Source organism: Giraffa tippelskirchi, chromosome 12 (genome assembly GCF_054371585.1).
Source record: "Giraffa tippelskirchi isolate mGirTip1 chromosome 12, T2T-mGirTip1v1.2.pri, whole genome shotgun sequence".
Taxonomy (NCBI): Eukaryota; Metazoa; Chordata; class Mammalia; order Artiodactyla; family Giraffidae; genus Giraffa; species Giraffa tippelskirchi.
In genome coordinates this window covers 33,199,915-33,216,932 of record NC_137286.1, presented here as the reverse complement: position 1 = coordinate 33,216,932, position 17,018 = coordinate 33,199,915, and the positions used below count along the sequence as shown (strand labels likewise).

General features: G+C 51.3%; 1 protein-coding gene across 1 annotated transcript in view; it reads right to left on the bottom strand.

Annotated features, from left to right (window-relative positions):
• CCDC33 (coiled-coil domain containing 33) overlaps window positions 1-17,018 on the bottom strand; it is a 107,415-nt gene that overhangs the window by 61,520 nt on the left and 28,877 nt on the right. The window contains 4 exon segments of the mRNA XM_081547261.1: window positions 6,635-6,768; window positions 8,830-9,118; window positions 10,749-10,858; window positions 15,245-15,379. Of these exon segments, the coding sequence (XP_081403387.1) occupies window positions 6,635-6,768; window positions 8,830-9,118; window positions 10,749-10,858; window positions 15,245-15,379 (668 nt within the window).

Below are 17,018 nucleotides of genomic sequence, written 5' to 3'. Positions count from 1 at the left end.
TTATGGCTGCACTGTGAATCTTGCAGGATCTTGGTTCCCCAAACAGGGATCAAACTCATGCCACCTGCAGTCCTAACCACTGACGCCAGGGAATTCCCTCTTTCTATTGAGAGGTTTTTTTTCCCCTATGCCTATTTTGTGTATAATCGCCGTATAATTATCATCCTAACATCTTGCCTTTTACATTTACCATTAAAACCTGAGCATATCCAGAGTTCTAAGTAATATTAGTTACCCATCTGTAGTAGCTGCAGGGCATTCTGTCATGTCCAAGCATCCTGGCTTCTCCCTTCCCATTTGTCCAATAAACTGCACTGAATAATCTTTGATACATAGCTCTGTATCTTAAATTATTTCCTTAGAACAAGTACCCAAAATAGAATGGTTGAATTAAAGGACATGCATATTTTAAGGCACTTGATTCATCATGGGGAAACTCTTCCTCAACAGTTCTACCAGTGTTCCCACCCATGGCTGGTGGTGTTCTAGATGCCAAGTTAGATGTGACTTCTGTCCTTGTCACCAGCCCCTCTCTGCCCTGCATGGGTATCCCAGCCCCTCGCAGCAGCCACAGCAGGTCTTCAATAGAGCATTTGCGGGACTAAGCCAGCATCTGGGGCACACATGTGGCTAGTATTTAAACAACAAAATGAGACAGCATTAACAACAGCCCCCAAACAAGGGACTATCTGAGACACTCCCACGGGTGATCAGAAAAACCTGCTTGAAGGAAGCAGGACTAGAGGAAGCCTCTGAGAGAAAGGTCTGGCAGGCTGAAGGGAGGGAGGATGTTATTCTGGTTGGGAAAACCTCCTGAGCAAAAGTGTGGAGGTGGCATCTAGTCTGGCATATGTGGACCCCCTAGAATGAGGAGGGACTCCAAGGAGAGAATGTGCAAAGATCAGAAGGTGATGAGTGAGTGATGGGATTGGGTGTGTGTGTGTTTGGGGTGGGTGGCGTCAGCCTGTAACACCCAGCAGGCAGCCCTGCATTGTCCCAACCCAGGGAGGAGCTTGGGGGTCATTGGCGCAGACTTTCCAAGTAGCTGCCATGCCTCTGCTCCCAGCCCAGGGCTTTTAGCAACAGTGGCAGCCGCTCCCACCTCTGGCTCCCCTGCGGGTATCAGTCATCACTCGAAAAGGTCAACACAAATGCACTGCTGGCTCCAGGAGTTATTGACAGCAGGATTGCGAAATATCAGTGTGGGTCCCCTCCCCCGCTGTGGCAGGGCCCTGATGCCTGTCACACTAAAGTGTCTCTCCCATCCTCCCAGGCCCGGCTGGAGGCTCAGCTGTGTCTGCCTCTGCCCCTGGAGAGATGAGCTGCAGTTACTTTGGGGCCTGAATACATGGGTGATGAGAGTGTTCCTGAGAGCAGGCGCTGGTGGCAGCTCAGGGACAGTGACTTGGCCACCAGGTCAAGTCAGAGAAGCTGCTCTGGGTTCTGTGGTGCCCGGGAATGGTATTTCAGGATTTATCCCCAAACCATGCCCATCCCAGAGCGACCATTCTCCCGAATCCCAGAGGGGCATCCACACAGCCTGGACCATCTGCCAGATACCAAGGCACTCAAGGAGGACCTGTGACAGCCCCCTCTGCCCCACCCAGGAAGAGGGGTGTTTAATGGATGCTGGCTGTCCTCTCTAGGGGCTATTAATGTGTCTAAATGGAGTCTACACAGCAAGAAACAGTGTCTGCCTGGCCAGGAAGGACAGCTCCCTCCCTGAATGGTTTCCCAGATGAGTCCCCCAGGAAAGATCCTTTCAGACCTAGAACTGGGGAGGAAGGGTCAGCATCTCTCCTGTATGTATGGTGTGGGGGCAAGGAATCAAGGTTAAACTACCTCCAGAGGCTGATGCCAGGGACCTGGTGAAGACGCTGGTGGCATGGGGTGGGAGCACCATAAGTGGGGAAGCCATTCCCCACAGATGCTAATGGCAAAGGCTCTGGCAGGCTGTGGAATAAGGAATGTGATTAACCTTCAGCTGTGATCTTCAGCAAAGCCATTAACCCCCAGCCACTGAGGCAGACCTGCCTTCCCCTGGGACAGAGCCTTCATTACATGGGCCTATGGTCCCTCCTCCCATTTCCCCAGGGCCTACCACAACCACACTCACACCTGCTGCTGCCTGCTCTGCCCAGATGCAGTGGTGGCCAGCAGGGCAAGAGCAGCTGCGGGGGCAGCTGATGCTGGGTGGCTGGGACACCTAGACTCTGGGCCCAGGTCTGCCTCAACTTTGCGTGTGACCTTCAGGAGGTCCCTTCCCCTCTCTAGGACCTGGTTTTCATTGTCCAATGAGAAAACATCTTGGGTGCCACATTTTGACAGGCCGCTGTGAAGGCTGAAGGAGACAGCAGATGTTTTGCTGTGAAGGTGAAAGCTCAGTTCAGTTGAACTCAGCAAATCCTAATTGGTGGTTTCTCCATGCTCATGGATACTGGGGTGCAGTAGGGCCTATGGGAGAACAAGAGCCTGACCATGCTCCCCTCTGGAGCTCATCGCTTGCCAGGGGAATAGGGTGCATGCGTGCGCGCGCACACACACACACACACACACACACACACTTATGATCCATGCAGAGTCCTAAGCAAATTGTGGGTCATGGAAACCAAATGTCTGAGAGAGAAAAGCTATGACTTCCAGCCTGGAGAAGGGAGATCCTTAGGGATCATGCAGAGGTAGGTATAAGAAGGTGGAAGACCATTCCGGGCTGAGAGTACAGCAGAGGCCAAGACTGGGAGGTGACAGAGGACAGCATGGGTATGAACAGCCAGTCAACCAGTATAGCTGGAGAATGCCTGGGTGAACAGGGACAGAGACCCAGGAGGCTGGAGGGGACAAGGCGTTGTGTATCTGGCTGACAGTGAGGGCTTTGCCCTGTCCATGGTAGGGACAAGGAGTCCAGGGGGAGGGCCTAACCCTGGGCAGGGAGCCATTGTGGCCACTTGTCACAGGATGGATGGGAGGGGCCCTGCTGGAGACTGCTGCAATGGTCCAGCCAGGAGGAGACACCAGCAAGGGAAAGGGGCCTCATGAGAGCTTGGGTGCAGACTGGCTGTGGGAGCTGAGCAGGGAAGAGATACAAGTGGGCCCAGACTCCACTGCTTGCATTTCATCAGCCAGGAGCTCTATCAGCTCTGTAGGAAGTCAGGGTAGGAGTGACTCCTAAGTTCCACCCTATGTTGGGTCCCACAGGCTGTGCCAGGTCAACTCATCAGAGTTCAGGCTTTGCTGTCATCAACAGGCTCTGAGAGGGGTGAAGCAGACACTGAGGGCTGCCTACCCATCAGCCATTCCCCTTCTTTCCTCCTAGCCGAGAACCGGCTTTGGTCCAGGTGCCCCTTCTCTACACGTGTCAGCACTTGCTACTGGCAGGGTGATATGCCATGCCTTTCCTCCATGATTGGCTGAGAGAAGTGCATGTGATCCAGTTCCGGCCAAAAAGATGAGAGGGGGGAGTGTTCTGAAGGGCAGCTGGAGGAGGTTGCCAAGTCCTCATAAAAACCACTTGTGGGTGTTGGCAGGAATGTAAGTTGGTGCAGCCACTATGGAAAATAGTATGGAGGTTCCTCAGGAAGCTAAAAAAAAAGAGCTGCCGTATCATCCAACAATCCCACTCCTGGGTATATACCCAGACAAAACTATGATTCAAAGAGATACAGGCACTTCTATGTTCACAGCGGCACTATTCACAATAGCCAAGTCAAGGAAGCAACCTAAATGTCCATCGACAGATGAATGGATAAAGAAAATGTGGTACATATACACAATGGAACACGACTCAGCCGTAAAAAAGAACGAAATAATGCCACTTACAACAATGTGGAGACAACTAGAGATTGGCCTACTAAGTGCAGTAAGTCAGAAAGAGAAAGACAAATGCCGCATGACATCACTTGTATGTAGAATCTAAAATATGACACAAATGAACCTATCTACAAAATAGAGACTCAGACACAGAGAGCAGACTTGTGGCTGCCAAGGGGGAGGGGGATGGAATAGGGAGGGAAGGGGAGTTTGGGATTAGCAAATATAAACTATTATATGTAGGACGATGGGTAAACAATAAGGTCCCACTGTATGGCACAGGGGTTTATATTTAATATCCTGTGATAAACCATAATGGAAAAGAATATATATAAAAAGTATGTCTGTATTTGTAAAACTGAGTCTTTGCTGTTTAGCAGAGAATCAACTATACTTCAATAAATTAAAAAAAAAAAAACACTTGTGGGAAGGAGAGGCTCTCTTGTCCTCCTGGTCTTGGCACCTCTTCCTCTGGATGGGGTGCCAGAACATTCTGTATCCATGAGCTGTTAACCAGCTGAAGATGGCAATCCAGGGCTGTTGAAAAGATCCTGAGTCCTTGAGGATGCTGCTGAGCCCACGCATCAACCAATTCTGGCAGCATCTTCATAGGGATCCATCCCAAGGTGCCACAAGAGTTTAAGTCGATGGGAATGAGGGTTCACGCTACTTGTAGCCAAATGTAACAAGAGCAATGGCAAGGCTGGCCTCAGAGGGGACACTGCACTAGGGGAAGGGCAGCTCTGAAAGGGTCCTAATTCATTTCACTTCCACCCAGGATGTGGATATTTTGCACAGGTTAACCCAGTAAGTTTTCCTAACAGCCTAGTAAGGTAGAAATTAGGAATTGGAGAAATCAACAAGCTTGCCAAGTGGACTTCCCTGGTGGGCCAGAGGCTAAGACTCCCTATCCCCAATGCAGGGGGCCCGGGTTCAATCCCCGGTCGGGGAACTAGAGCCTGCATGCTGCAACTGAAAAAAAAAAATCCTGCTTGTCACAACGAAGACAGAAGACCCCATGTGCCACAACCAAGACTCAGTACAGCCCAACAGATTAAAAAAAAATGAAGCTCGCCAAAGTTCACGCAGCCAGCAAGTCACAGAAGAAGGGTCAAACCCAGGTCTTCTAGATCCTCGAGTCCCCACCCACAGTGCTGTGTCATGGTACGTGCTGGTGGGACATCACTACACCCCAAGGTGTCCGAGAGGCCGGTCCCAGAAATGACGTAGTCCAACCCCCACCCCTGAACTAAGATGAAGGGACTGATACTCCGAGAGAGGACAGGACAGGGATCTGTGTGAGCTGCTGACTGGTGCCCCTTCCAGGTAGGGCTCTGCTCACCCCCTCACCTCCCTACCTGTACCACAGAAGCCTGCCCGTGTCCTCTCACTGCTGGGACCTGGGCATCTCTGTGCCAGCTGCCAGTGAGTTCCCAATCTGGCCCAACTGCCATCCCAGGTGACCTTCAGCAAGTGTCCCACCATCGCTGGGCCTCTGGCCCCCAGTCCCACACATGCAGGAGGCACTGGGAACAATGCCCCCACCCAGACTACTTAGGCAGCCAAGGCAGCCAAGGCAGCCAAGGCAGCCAGAGCCCCCCGGGGTGGGGAGGGGGCTCACTCATTAAAGCAGTCAGCGCTTTCTGTCCCTCAGGATTGCCTGCTGATTGGTTCATAATTTTCTGGGTAAATGCAGGGCCATGAGTGAGATGACTCTGGGGAAATCAGGCCGAGGATTGGTTTGGGTTTGAAGCCTCTGTCCCCAGAGTCCCCCTCTGTCCCACCCCTCCTTACCACCATCACTCTTGTTCGTGTCTAAGCCTTCTTCCAGTGTCTTTGCCTTTACATGGAGACTGGGGCTCCAAAGGGGTACCTCATTCTATATTCGCCATGCCAGACACGAACTCTGGTTGGCAGACAACAGGAAGGACTTCCCAAGCACTCCTATCTTCTTTAAGACCCCAGGAAAGTTGGGACCATGGTGTGGGACAAAGGGAAGACTATGGGAGGAGATCAATGAGGCCGTTGCCCTGGACCCGGCCACAATCCGCACACCCCTCCCCGGTGTACTCCAACCCACCACCCTCCTCTCCAGCCCAGATGTATATCATGTCCTGTGCATTCTCATCTTCACACCTGTGCTCTTGTTTTCAACCATTCTGCACCAACCCTTCCCTATTAAAAGCTCAACAGTCCAATGTCTGGACACCTGTCCAGCCTTCACATCCTCTCACCTTTGGTTAAAAATTTTTATTTATTGTAGTAAAACAGGCATAACATAAAATTTATCATTTCAATCATTTTAAGTGTATAGTTCAGTGGCATTAAGTACATTCACAATGTTGCATAATCATCACCACCACTGATTTCCAGAACTTTCTCATTATCCAAAACAGAAACTCTGTACCCATTAAATAATAATAACTCCCCATTCTCTCCTCTCCCAGTTCCTGGCAACCACCATTCTACTGTCTGCTTCTGTGATTTGCCTACTCTAGGCACAGCATGCAAGTGGAATCATATAATATTTATCTCCTCGCTGATTTTTAGAGCTCTGCCAGTCACTCCTGGTTTGTTGCTATTATACATTATCTTTTATATTTAACCTTTTCACATGTGTGACTTCTGTCTCCACCAACCCAAAAACTCCCTGAGGGCAGCTTCTCCACTGCACAGACAGGCCTGGCTTGGGGTACAGGCCAGGATTCAGTGAACTCTTACATAACAGTCAAGTGAACAGCTGACTGAGTGAGTGAAGGAATACATGAGTGGGTGAGCTACTAGAGATATGAGCCAGAGATAGGGCGAATGAGGGAAAGCACCATACTTGAGGGCACCCAACCTGAGGAACCTCAAAGTTCATCACGGACGGCATGGGGAAGGAGAGTGGGGTGATGGGAAGCCCCACGGAGGCCGGGTCCTGGTTTACCTGACTGTCCCTGGAGAGGCAAAGAGACCCTCCTCAGTACAGGAGTGCGATGGGTGTCCAGCACTGCTGGCTCTGTGCCCAACCTGGTGGCCGAGGACTCCCACATGGGCTCTGGATTGATGTGAGAGGAAAAGAGTGAGGCAGCCCATGTCGTTCAGGTCTGGACCCCGACAGGTGACAGACCCTGATCCTTCAGATCGCTGGTCCTAGCCTTGAGAAAGCCTTGCTCTGGATATGGGCTGCAGTGCCTAGGTTCCCCTCCCCAGGACTCACGGCAGCCTCACTGAGTCCCCTCCTGAGGACTGGGAACCCACCAAACCCAAACGGAGGCCTGGGGAGGAGGAGGATGGGCCAGGGATGGGGCCAAGGAGACGGCCAGGAAGATGAGGAAGGGGACGGGAAGAGGCCCCTGCCAGGTTGGCCCACACTCTCTCTGGCCCTTCTAGCGTTGCTTTCAGTGGGAGGAGAGTGCCTGGGAGTAGGGGCTTGTTCTGGATCTCTCTCTCTTTTCTCTCCTCCCTTTGTCTCTCCAGCACCTTCTCCTAAGGCCCCCTTGCCAGGACTCCCCTCAGCTGGTTGCCCGCTCACTCTACACAGGTATGAGTTGACAAGGGCTTAAAATAGTGATGAGGACCTTTCAGCTCTCACAAGAGACAGAATCCCTTTACTAAAATCAAAGGACTGAATCTCTGGTGGTGGCAGTTTAAACTCTGGATGGAAGTGGGGTCATGGCCTGAGGGACTTCACTGGAACCTGTTAGACTTTTACTCACAGGGACTCCAACAGGTATAAGGACTGAGACAGGGGTCTGAGAAGTGTGTGTGCATGGCGAGGGAGCTGTTAATTTCCAACTGTTCGTACTGAATGGTCGAGTGTGAATGAGCACCTACCTGCTCATGCCAACCTGAAGCCATTTCTTCCACTGTGCTCTCTGCTCTGCAATCAGGAGCAGACAGGAAGGACTATCTGTGCTGGGGCAGGGGAGTGGGAAGGGTGCTGGATGGCAAAGGGGCCGGACTCTACAGGACAAGTCAGAGGGCTGGGGTGGGGGTGGGACAGATCCACAGTGGGGAGCACGTTGCAGGCCAAGGTTCAGCCTGGGTATTACAGGTGTAGCCCCCTCACTGTGGGGTGTGATCTGGGGACAGCAAGGCCAAACTGTTGTCACTCTGCCTTGTGTGTGTGTGTGAGCTGCTGGCTGCCTTCAGGAAAAACATAATCAAAGGGGGAGAGGGGTAGATGGGAGCAGAGGATTTCTGCAGGTCTGACACCCTTAGCATTCAAGGGGAAGCAGAGATGTAGGTTAGGAGCCCCCATACTAGACTCCCCTTGGGTCTCAGTGTTCCCAGCTTTGAAATGGGGCTGAAGAACACTTCTTGCCTTACCAGGCTTACAGTGCTATGGGGTAGATCAGACCAGCCCTGTTGGGGCAGGGGAAGCCTAAAGCTTAGGCCACCTATCTCCCACCCTGATCATACTCTGGCCATGACTGGAGTTGAATCTGTCATCCTGGGCTGTTTGAAGGCTGAGGGCAAGGGAGAAGGGCTAGGTCCCAAGACCACATCTTCTTGGAGCATTGCCAGTCCTCCTGGGGCTACTGAAAGGTCTGGAGATAGAAGGTAATGGGGGGAGAGGAGCATGTATGGAAGCTAGGCCCAAGCTGGGCCTGGCCCTGACCTGGCTAATGGAAGAGGCTCCAAAAATAGTCGTTGAATGAATTAATGATGACTTAAGTGGAAGACCAACCAAACTTCTTCAGAAACAAGGAAGGGTAAGGAGGTCCCTAAAATTTTCCCTTAGGGTATGTAAGCCCTACTTCAGGGGTCACTGCTCTTGAAGGGACAGAAAAAGGGAGAGAACATCAGAGAATGTGGGCCAAGGTAGGGGCGCTCTGCCTCACCCCATGGCGGTCAAGGAGTCATAGACTTTCGGAAACTCCTGTCCTCCCTACAGCATGCCTGCATGATGTGTGAGGAGCAGAGCAAGGTTAGGGCAGGGTCACATGCCTGGAAAGTGCTGGAAAAGATCAAGGATCATCATCATCATTATTCCCATCATCCCTGCCATCCCAGGGCAGGTTCTATACAAACTACTTCGGCTATTTTTGAAAGGCCCAGTTGCTTTTTTCTTTCTCAATTTCTTCTCCAGACGCCCCTGCCTCACACCATCAGGCCAGCCAGAGTGGCCAAGGGCAGAGTCTGGGGCCTGCTTAAAGTTTGGCCCCTTCCCACCCCACCCCATGCCTGAGGGTCCCGGTGCCAACACCTCCAGAGCTGTGTGGTTGTGGTCGATGTAGCAGGGGATGAAGCTGCCCTTCTGAATGACTGTTGCATATAGTTGGGTCTTGCCAGTGGCTTCATCAGCTTTCCCAGACTCAGTGGGCTGGGGACAGGGTGTTGGAAGAAGACACACAGGAAGAAGCGTGACTAAGGGGCCGACCTTGGCCATAAATCCAGCCCTCCACAATCACTTGGCATTGCTCCACTGGGGCTCCCAGCTGATAATTAAAGCTCATGGTCCCTGTGAGCCCTTCCAAGGAGATCAATATAATAAATCTTCCCTGTTCCATTTGAATATTTCATCGCCCTCACAAGGACCACTGCCTGCCTGCTCTCTTTGTAAAGATGTGATAACAAGGGTTGTAAGTGGACAGAGAGCCAGGAGGTCTGGGTGATGTTCCCAGAATTATGGCTGAAGTGCTGAGTCTCCCAGGTGAGTCACTAATCTCTCTGGGTCTTTGCTTCCTCCTACTGAGGCCCTGGGCATGGGGTTCTCCTCAGAACCCAGGGAAGGTATGGACTCCTGGGGCCGTGGTTGAGGAGTTGCTGGAAAGAAGTCAGTGCCAGGGCCTGAGGGAGGGAGGAGGAGAACTAATCTGAACTGAGCACCTACTATGTGCCAGGTCCCTTGCTATGTGCTTTATGCCCATCATGGCACTTGACCTTCCTAATGTCCACACTAGGAGGGAAGGTATCTAAGTTTTGCTGAGGAGGAATGGAGACCTAGGGGGTTATGGATATATTGTTGTTAAGCAGCAAACTTGGGTTAGGAACCCAGGCTAACTTCACATTGTTCTTTAAACAATCATAGGGGTCTGTGATGCATACTGAGAGGGAAAAGTGATGCTTCTGTCCATCTCTTGCCAGTGCTTGGCACACAGTAGGTGCTTAATAAAGTACTTGACTAAGGAAAGAATTTGCCTTTCTATCAGTCAGCAATGGGGAGAAGGGTTGGGCAGGAAGTGCTGGGCAGGGAGGTTTGGGTCATGAACTGAGGGGCTAGTGCCTTGGAATGCACCTCTCTAGGCTCTTGCCCTGTTGTCCACTAGAGGGGTGCATTCTAGTGTCCACTAGAGGGGTGTTGTCCACTAGAGGGGTGCATTCCAAGGAACACTTTGTCTCCCACATACCCCAATTCTCCTGAGCCTTCCTCCTGCCAAGGCAGCATGGAGACAGCACAGAATGAACTAGCTTGGGAGACAGCGTGTCCTAGGCGCACCCTTGACTCTGCTGCTCACTTACTCTGTCACCCAGGATGAGAGGATTCTACTCTCTGGGTCTCAGTTCTATGATGCAAAGTATGATTCACCTTGAGAATTAGAGATGGTGTGTGTGGTGTCTAGCCCAGGACCTGGAATATAGTAGGTGCTCTGTAAATATTGCATTTCTTTGATTTTTAGGTAACTTCCCTGTCTTTAAACATGTGTGAAATGAGAATACATCTTTAATTGGTGTATTCATTTAATGTGGTAGATGTTCTGTGCTCATTGGGCTTGTTTTATGGAGATGAACTCAAAGAATTCCAAATTCTTATGGAAATCATTCCTGTCTATCTGCTGGGAGCTATGTTTCTTGAGTCCCACATGGCTCAAGAGTTGTCATACTTCTGGGTAGGCCTGAGATGCCCAGAGTTGCTCTGAAGGAATAGCTGGGGCCATCTAGGTGGTGCCCACTTGCCCTCTCTCTACTTGTCCCAGGCTCACATGAGCCCAGAGCCCAGGGCTCTGCCTCACTTTCACCAACTCAAAGTGGTAGGGGTGGAAGACATGCAAATACCTGATGGGGATTTGGAAGGACAACAGCTCCTCTTTCTTTTTATTGTCCACCACCTTGAGGATCACTGCTGGAGAGAAAGAAAAATGAGCACAGGCTCATGGCAAGGCTCAGCTCATCACTGTCCCTCCGAGTGAGATGAGACAGTGAGAAGTGAGCAAGGGCCCACACTGAAGAATCAACATTCATGCACATGTGTGGAACACATAGATGCACAGAACTTCACAAGCACTACTGAGTCCCGGCACAGGGTAAGGATCCATGCTAGGTGCTGTTGGGAACAAAAGATGCAATTCTCTCCTGCTCCAGAAATTCCAAGCCCAGAGATGAACACACAGAACTGAGCCCAGTCCCCTTAGAGACAGACAAACGCACAGACACAGAGGCACACATGTAAATAGGGATAGTACCCCTTCACAGGAATAAGACCTCTTCCTGTGGTCAAGGACATTCTCACTAGCTCCTTAGGCAAGAGGGGGAGGGCTTATCTCCCATACTTTGTAGAGGGGGGAAATGAGGCTCAGTAAGAAAATGTTCTAATCAAGAAATCTTTCAATGAAAATATCAATAAAAGTCTATTCCAAATAAATGAAAACTGGTCTAAACATTAAGAATGATGCACCATTTAGGAAGCTCCTTCCAAAGAGACTACGTTTTGTCATCAAATGCATGAACTTTGGGATGAACTCTGAGGAGAACACCACTGACCTGGAAATAATCATGGTGATCCCACTTAGTGAACACCTACTGATTGCCAGGCAGGGGGATGGGCACTCCTGAGTCATTATTCCAACAAATTTCCACCACAGACCTTCAAGGAGGAATCACCATTTCTGTTTTTTAAATGCAGACACTGGAGCACAGAGAGGTGATATAACTTGATCAACATCACACAGCTGGTAAATAGCTGATGCGAGAGGCTGGATTTGGTGACCCTGGAGTCATCTTCCCACTCCGGAAACCTATGATTTGAGGAAGAAGAGGAAGGGGGAAGGAGGAAATAAAGAAGTAGATGGAGGGAGGGAGATAAAAGAGAGATCTAGAGGAGAATGGGAAAGGGAGAATCGAGGTGGATGGATGTACCTGAGGGAGATTTCTGGATAGCCCCTTGCCCTCTGCCTCTCTTCTTGAGACAAGGACATTTCAGCACCAGGGACAGCTGCCGGCCCTGCAGGCTCACTGGGAGCCCAGCGCTGCTGGGTCACTTGAGCTGAGTGGGTCATTTGGATGAGGGGGTGGAGGAGGAGCTGAGAGGTTTGCTGATTACTCTTCCTTATTTCCTCCTCCCCACAGCTACCATGGATGTGCATAAAAAGGAAGACACTTGCCAAAGTCCCTCAAGAGCCGGCCATATGGGATTCATGCTCAAAGGAAAGGGGGGAAATAGGCACTGAAAGGACTTGAAGCTGCCTCGAAGAAAGGAGAGTAAGGGACTTCTCTGGTGGTACAGTGGGTAAAACTCTGCACTTCCACTTCAGGGGGTGCAGGTTCCATCTTTTGTTGGAGAACTAAGATTCCATATGCTGTGCAGCCAAAAAATAATAATGTAATAAAACAGAAGTATAGGGCTTTGTTGGTGGCCCAGACAATAAAGAATCCAGCTGCAATCCAGGAGAACAAGGTTCAATCTCTGGGTCAGGAAGATCCCCGGGAGAAGGGAATGGCCACCCACTCCAGTATTCTTCCCTGGAGAATTCCATGGACAGAAGAGCCTGGTGGGCTACTGACCATGGAGTCACAGAGTCAGACACGACTGAGCAAGGAATATTTTCACTTTTTAAGTGATTTATTAAAGAAAAGAAAGAGTAAGGCAAGGGATGAAGTCAGTAGACCTGGTTTCTAGTACCAACATACTGACTTGTTTTGTGACCTGTAGCCAGTCACAGCCTCTCTGAGCTTCATGTTCCTGCTCTGCAAAATGTTAATACTTTAAAGAAGAAAAACTCTGTCCTTTTCCTAATAACTGCTGTAGGGAGGGGCTATATGTTTTTCAACCTATAAAATTCTTAGCAAATAAATGTTCCTTGTAGCAGTCACCCTTTTCTTGCTCATTAACCATCTGTAATGCTCCATATGCTCACCCAGACCTGAGCAGACTCAAAACACTCAGTGGGGGGATTCCAATGCTCCCAGTCAAAGTTACAAGAGTAGCTGTGAAGCCTGAAGCCCCTCATGGCCACTACCCGTGGGCCCTGAGTTCTCAAATCCAGTTGGAATTTGCTGAGGCCAAACAAGGGGTGAGTGCCTGCATTTCTCACCCCACCCCACCCCCAGTCTCTGGAGCTCTGTGTGGGCAGCCAGCAGATGAGCTGTAATTGGGGGAAATGGACAGCCATCCTCCCTGTTCCTGTCTCCTTGCTACAAACACGCCTCATCAGCTTCTTTTCTGGGCATTGTGCCCCTCCGGCCTCCTACAGCTCCCTTTGTGTGGCCGACAAGCCATTTCTGCCACCAGCCTGCTCTGGCCCTGACACGGGGTCTGCAACTCCCCTTTGCTTTTCATTAACACATCCTTGAGCTACCTCCCACCCTTCCCCCACCTCTTGGCCTGGCCCCCATCTCCCCCACCCCCCACTGCAGATATCACCACAGCAACCGGTTCCAACCGGGTTCCAACAAACATCCAGCTCCTTCAGTCTGCAAAGAGGCTCCTGTGAATACTCTCTGCCTGCCCACAAGGTCTCCCCACCCTCTTGTCCCTCCTGCACTGAGTCTTGCTTCCCTCTCTGCTACACAGATGGGCCCCAAGGTCACTGATTCATCATGCCTTTTCCTGTAATTCCCCCAGATGTGGAGAGCCCAGGGCAGGATCACAACCCAGGTCTACTCATCCCAACCTGTCAGCCTATCAGCCACACAGTTGTATACACACACACACAAACTATACACATTATGTACCAACAGGCATACACCAGCTCCCAGATAAATCTAGCTGCACACATAACACACTGTTGCAGCCAGACATGTGAATGCACACACATACAAGACACACAGATGTGTATGCTTGTGCCAAATAGGCACAAGCACGTATTCACACATGCACATGAACCAGCATGTAGGTGTTCATACGCAGGCATACATGTGCACTTGCATGAGATCCTTGGTCAATTTCTCCTCCTTTTCCACATTTTCTCAGCAGCTCCACTTATCCCGTTATAGGCAGAAAAAAAAATCCTGGGGCTTGACCTAGAACCAGCTTCTTTCTCCTGTTACAGATGTTCCTCTTTACCCCTTCCCTCTCTCCCTTTCCACCATCTTTGGCAGCTGGGGGCCCATCTTTGTGAGGTAGACAAGAAGCTCTGTCTAAGTCCCTGGCAAGGTTTTCAAGGGGAGGAGTAAAGCCTGTCATGTGAGGTAGGTCACCTGCAAGATGGAAACCTGAGACTGACCAGATAAGACAGGCACCTGCAAGTCTGCGCTAACAGAGCCTGATGCCGGTGCCCACAGTTGTCCTGGCATCAGCCAGTCAATATTCCTGCGTGCCCAGCTTAAGCTCTCACCTGAGAATGGAAATCAGATGCGTCCCCAGTATGGAAAACACAAGTGTGCACACATATGTGTGTACAGCGTGCATGCTAAGTTGCTTCAGTCATGTCCGACTCTTTGGGACCCTATGGACTGTAGCCCCCCAGGCTCCTGTCCATGGGATTCTCCAAGCAAGAATACTGGAGTGGGTTGCCATGCTCTTCTCCAGAGGATCTTCCTGACCCAGGGATTGAACCCATGTCTCTTCTGTCTCCTGCATTAACAGGTGGGTTCTTTACCCATATGTGTGTACGTCGGTACCTTAAATTGCCTGTAGTGTTAGAATTTGCCAAAACACAGGGCCTAGAAAGGCTTCTGGGGTGAAGGAGTGAGAACTATTAGGCGGTTTCTATGAACACGACCCCCAACCTTGGAGGGACAGACATTCTGCTGTCTGACAGTGGGCAGTGCCTGGGGAGGATGAGGCAGGACAACATAGCCATTCCAGAGAAGCAGGGGACCTCAGGAGCTAAACTGAGGGCATGGAATCCTGGGCCGAGGTTCCCACCTTACCAACCACTTGAGCTTGAGTCTGTGACATAAGTTCCCCGAACCTCAGTGTTCTCATCTCAGCAACGGGAGCAGCACTTCTCCTCTGGGGAGGGGTGAGCCAATGAGCAATGCGCGGGGACATGCCAGGAAGCAGTAATGTGCCATTTCAGTGGGAGATGGTGGTAATAACAACCATGAAAATAATAACGGTCGTAAAAAAGATAAGCTTTCATTGTCTGGAAAATTCATTTATGTGGAACAACTCATTTTTCGAGCAGGCTGGGGAGATGAGGCATGACAGCATTATGACTTTTTTCCTCTAAAGTGCTTTTAACTGAACCCAAGGAGATGTTCAGGTGGCTTCCAGCTGTGTTGAGAGGGAGCCTGATTCTGCCTTGCACTCCTCCCCAGCATGCCAGCCCCACCTGCCCTGCCTCACCTTCATGCCCCACATCCTCCGCTTGGATCTCCACTTTGACCATGTCCCCCCAGATGGGGGCTTTGGTGGGCTCTTAGGGCACAGACGAGGCTGCCTTGGAACTCTGGTCCTTTGCCCCCCTCAGATGTGGTTTTCCTGGGGAGAGGAGGAGCAGGGTGAGTCAGAAGGAGGGGCCCCTGCCTGTTGTTCCCCCTCTGGGACTCCACTGTCCATAAATCTGAGCAAAGAATGGACGGAGCATGAAGCACTCCCTCCCAAGCAGAGACACTCATGTCATCCCAGGCCCAGGGGACCAGGCCTTGCTCTTTGGCTGCCCTGCCTACCTGGGTGACCAAGGCACCAAAGGCTGAGGGTGGGGTAGAAGTGGAAGGAAACACTTTGTCTGTCTGACTTCCTGCCCCCTGCCAGGTCAGGGCGGCCCAGCAGGCAGCTGAGTGCATAGACTTCCATCTCCCGACCCTCTTCTGAGGTTCTGGTGGGAGGGGGGCTTTGGGCAGGGCACCTGTGCACTGGCCCTCCGCCTGCTGGTCTCTCCTTTAACCCTCATCCTCACAGCTCCCCTGGCTCTGAACCTCTTCAATGCGACACACACACACACCACTGCCTTCTGCAGCAGCCACTGTGTGCAGGGCCCCAGGGCTGAGCACTTAGAGCTGGGCATGGGGCAGGGCAGGGGGTGATGAGGGGTCTCAGGCCCGTGAGCCCTCAAGGTCCTGCAAGGCCAGGCTGTCTGAGGTGAGGCGGGAGTGTGGGCCTTCTGCATCCCAGAGCACCCCACAGGTATCTGGGATAAGCGGCCCTGAGATCCTGAGCCATCAAACAGTTCAGTGAGGGAGTTAATACTGCTTCTGTTGAGGAGGTTATTACATCAGGGCTGGAACAGGTGCTGCTACATTAACTGCGGCAATCACGGGTGAGGAACCAGCTAAGCGAGCCTTGGCAGGGGGACCCGCACTCAGGAGGGAGAAGCATTGAATGGCATCTCAGGGTGGGGAGCAGAGATGGCATCCTCACCAACCCTTGGTCCCCACCTGCAGAGGCCCCCACAAGGAGTGTGTGGCAGGCGAGTCAGCTCAGAAACTCAGAGCCAATGTGTCCGCTGTGTTAGCAGCCACAGCCCGAGATCCTTCCCAGCCCAGCATGCTCCTCTCCTCCAGGAAGCCCCCTGGGATGCCCTGGCCCTCACTGCTCCCTCTGTCCTCTCAACTTGAGTGACATAGTGGCCTGGAACTTTCCTTCTAATGGTTACAGCTCTATTACTATGGACACCCATTCGTATGGGAGTCCTGTATCCAAGCTCCAGGGGTCCACTGAGGACTCCTCCTTCTGCTTCAACTGGAGGTAGTATGGCATGGTAATGATGACAACAGGGTCTCTGGAATCATACCACTTGAGCTCCAAATCCCAGCACTAACCCTTAAGTATGGGGCTTCCCAGGTGGCTCAGTGGTAAAGAATCTGCCTGTCAATGAAGGAGACACAGGAAACACAGGTTTGCTCCCTGGGTCGGGAAGATCCCCTGGAGGAGAAAATGGAAACCTGCTCCAGTATTCTTGCCTGGAGAATTCCACGGACAGAGGAGTCTGATGGGCTACCGTCCATGGGGTCACGAAGAGTCCAACATGACTGAACACTCTGCCCTTAAGTAGCTGTGTGACCTTGAGCAAGGTTCATGACCTTGCTGGGCTTTACTTCCTTCATCTGTGAAGTGGGGGTGGTAATGCAAGGTTGTTGTGGACGTAAATTCATACATGTAAAGTATCTGACATTGTTAA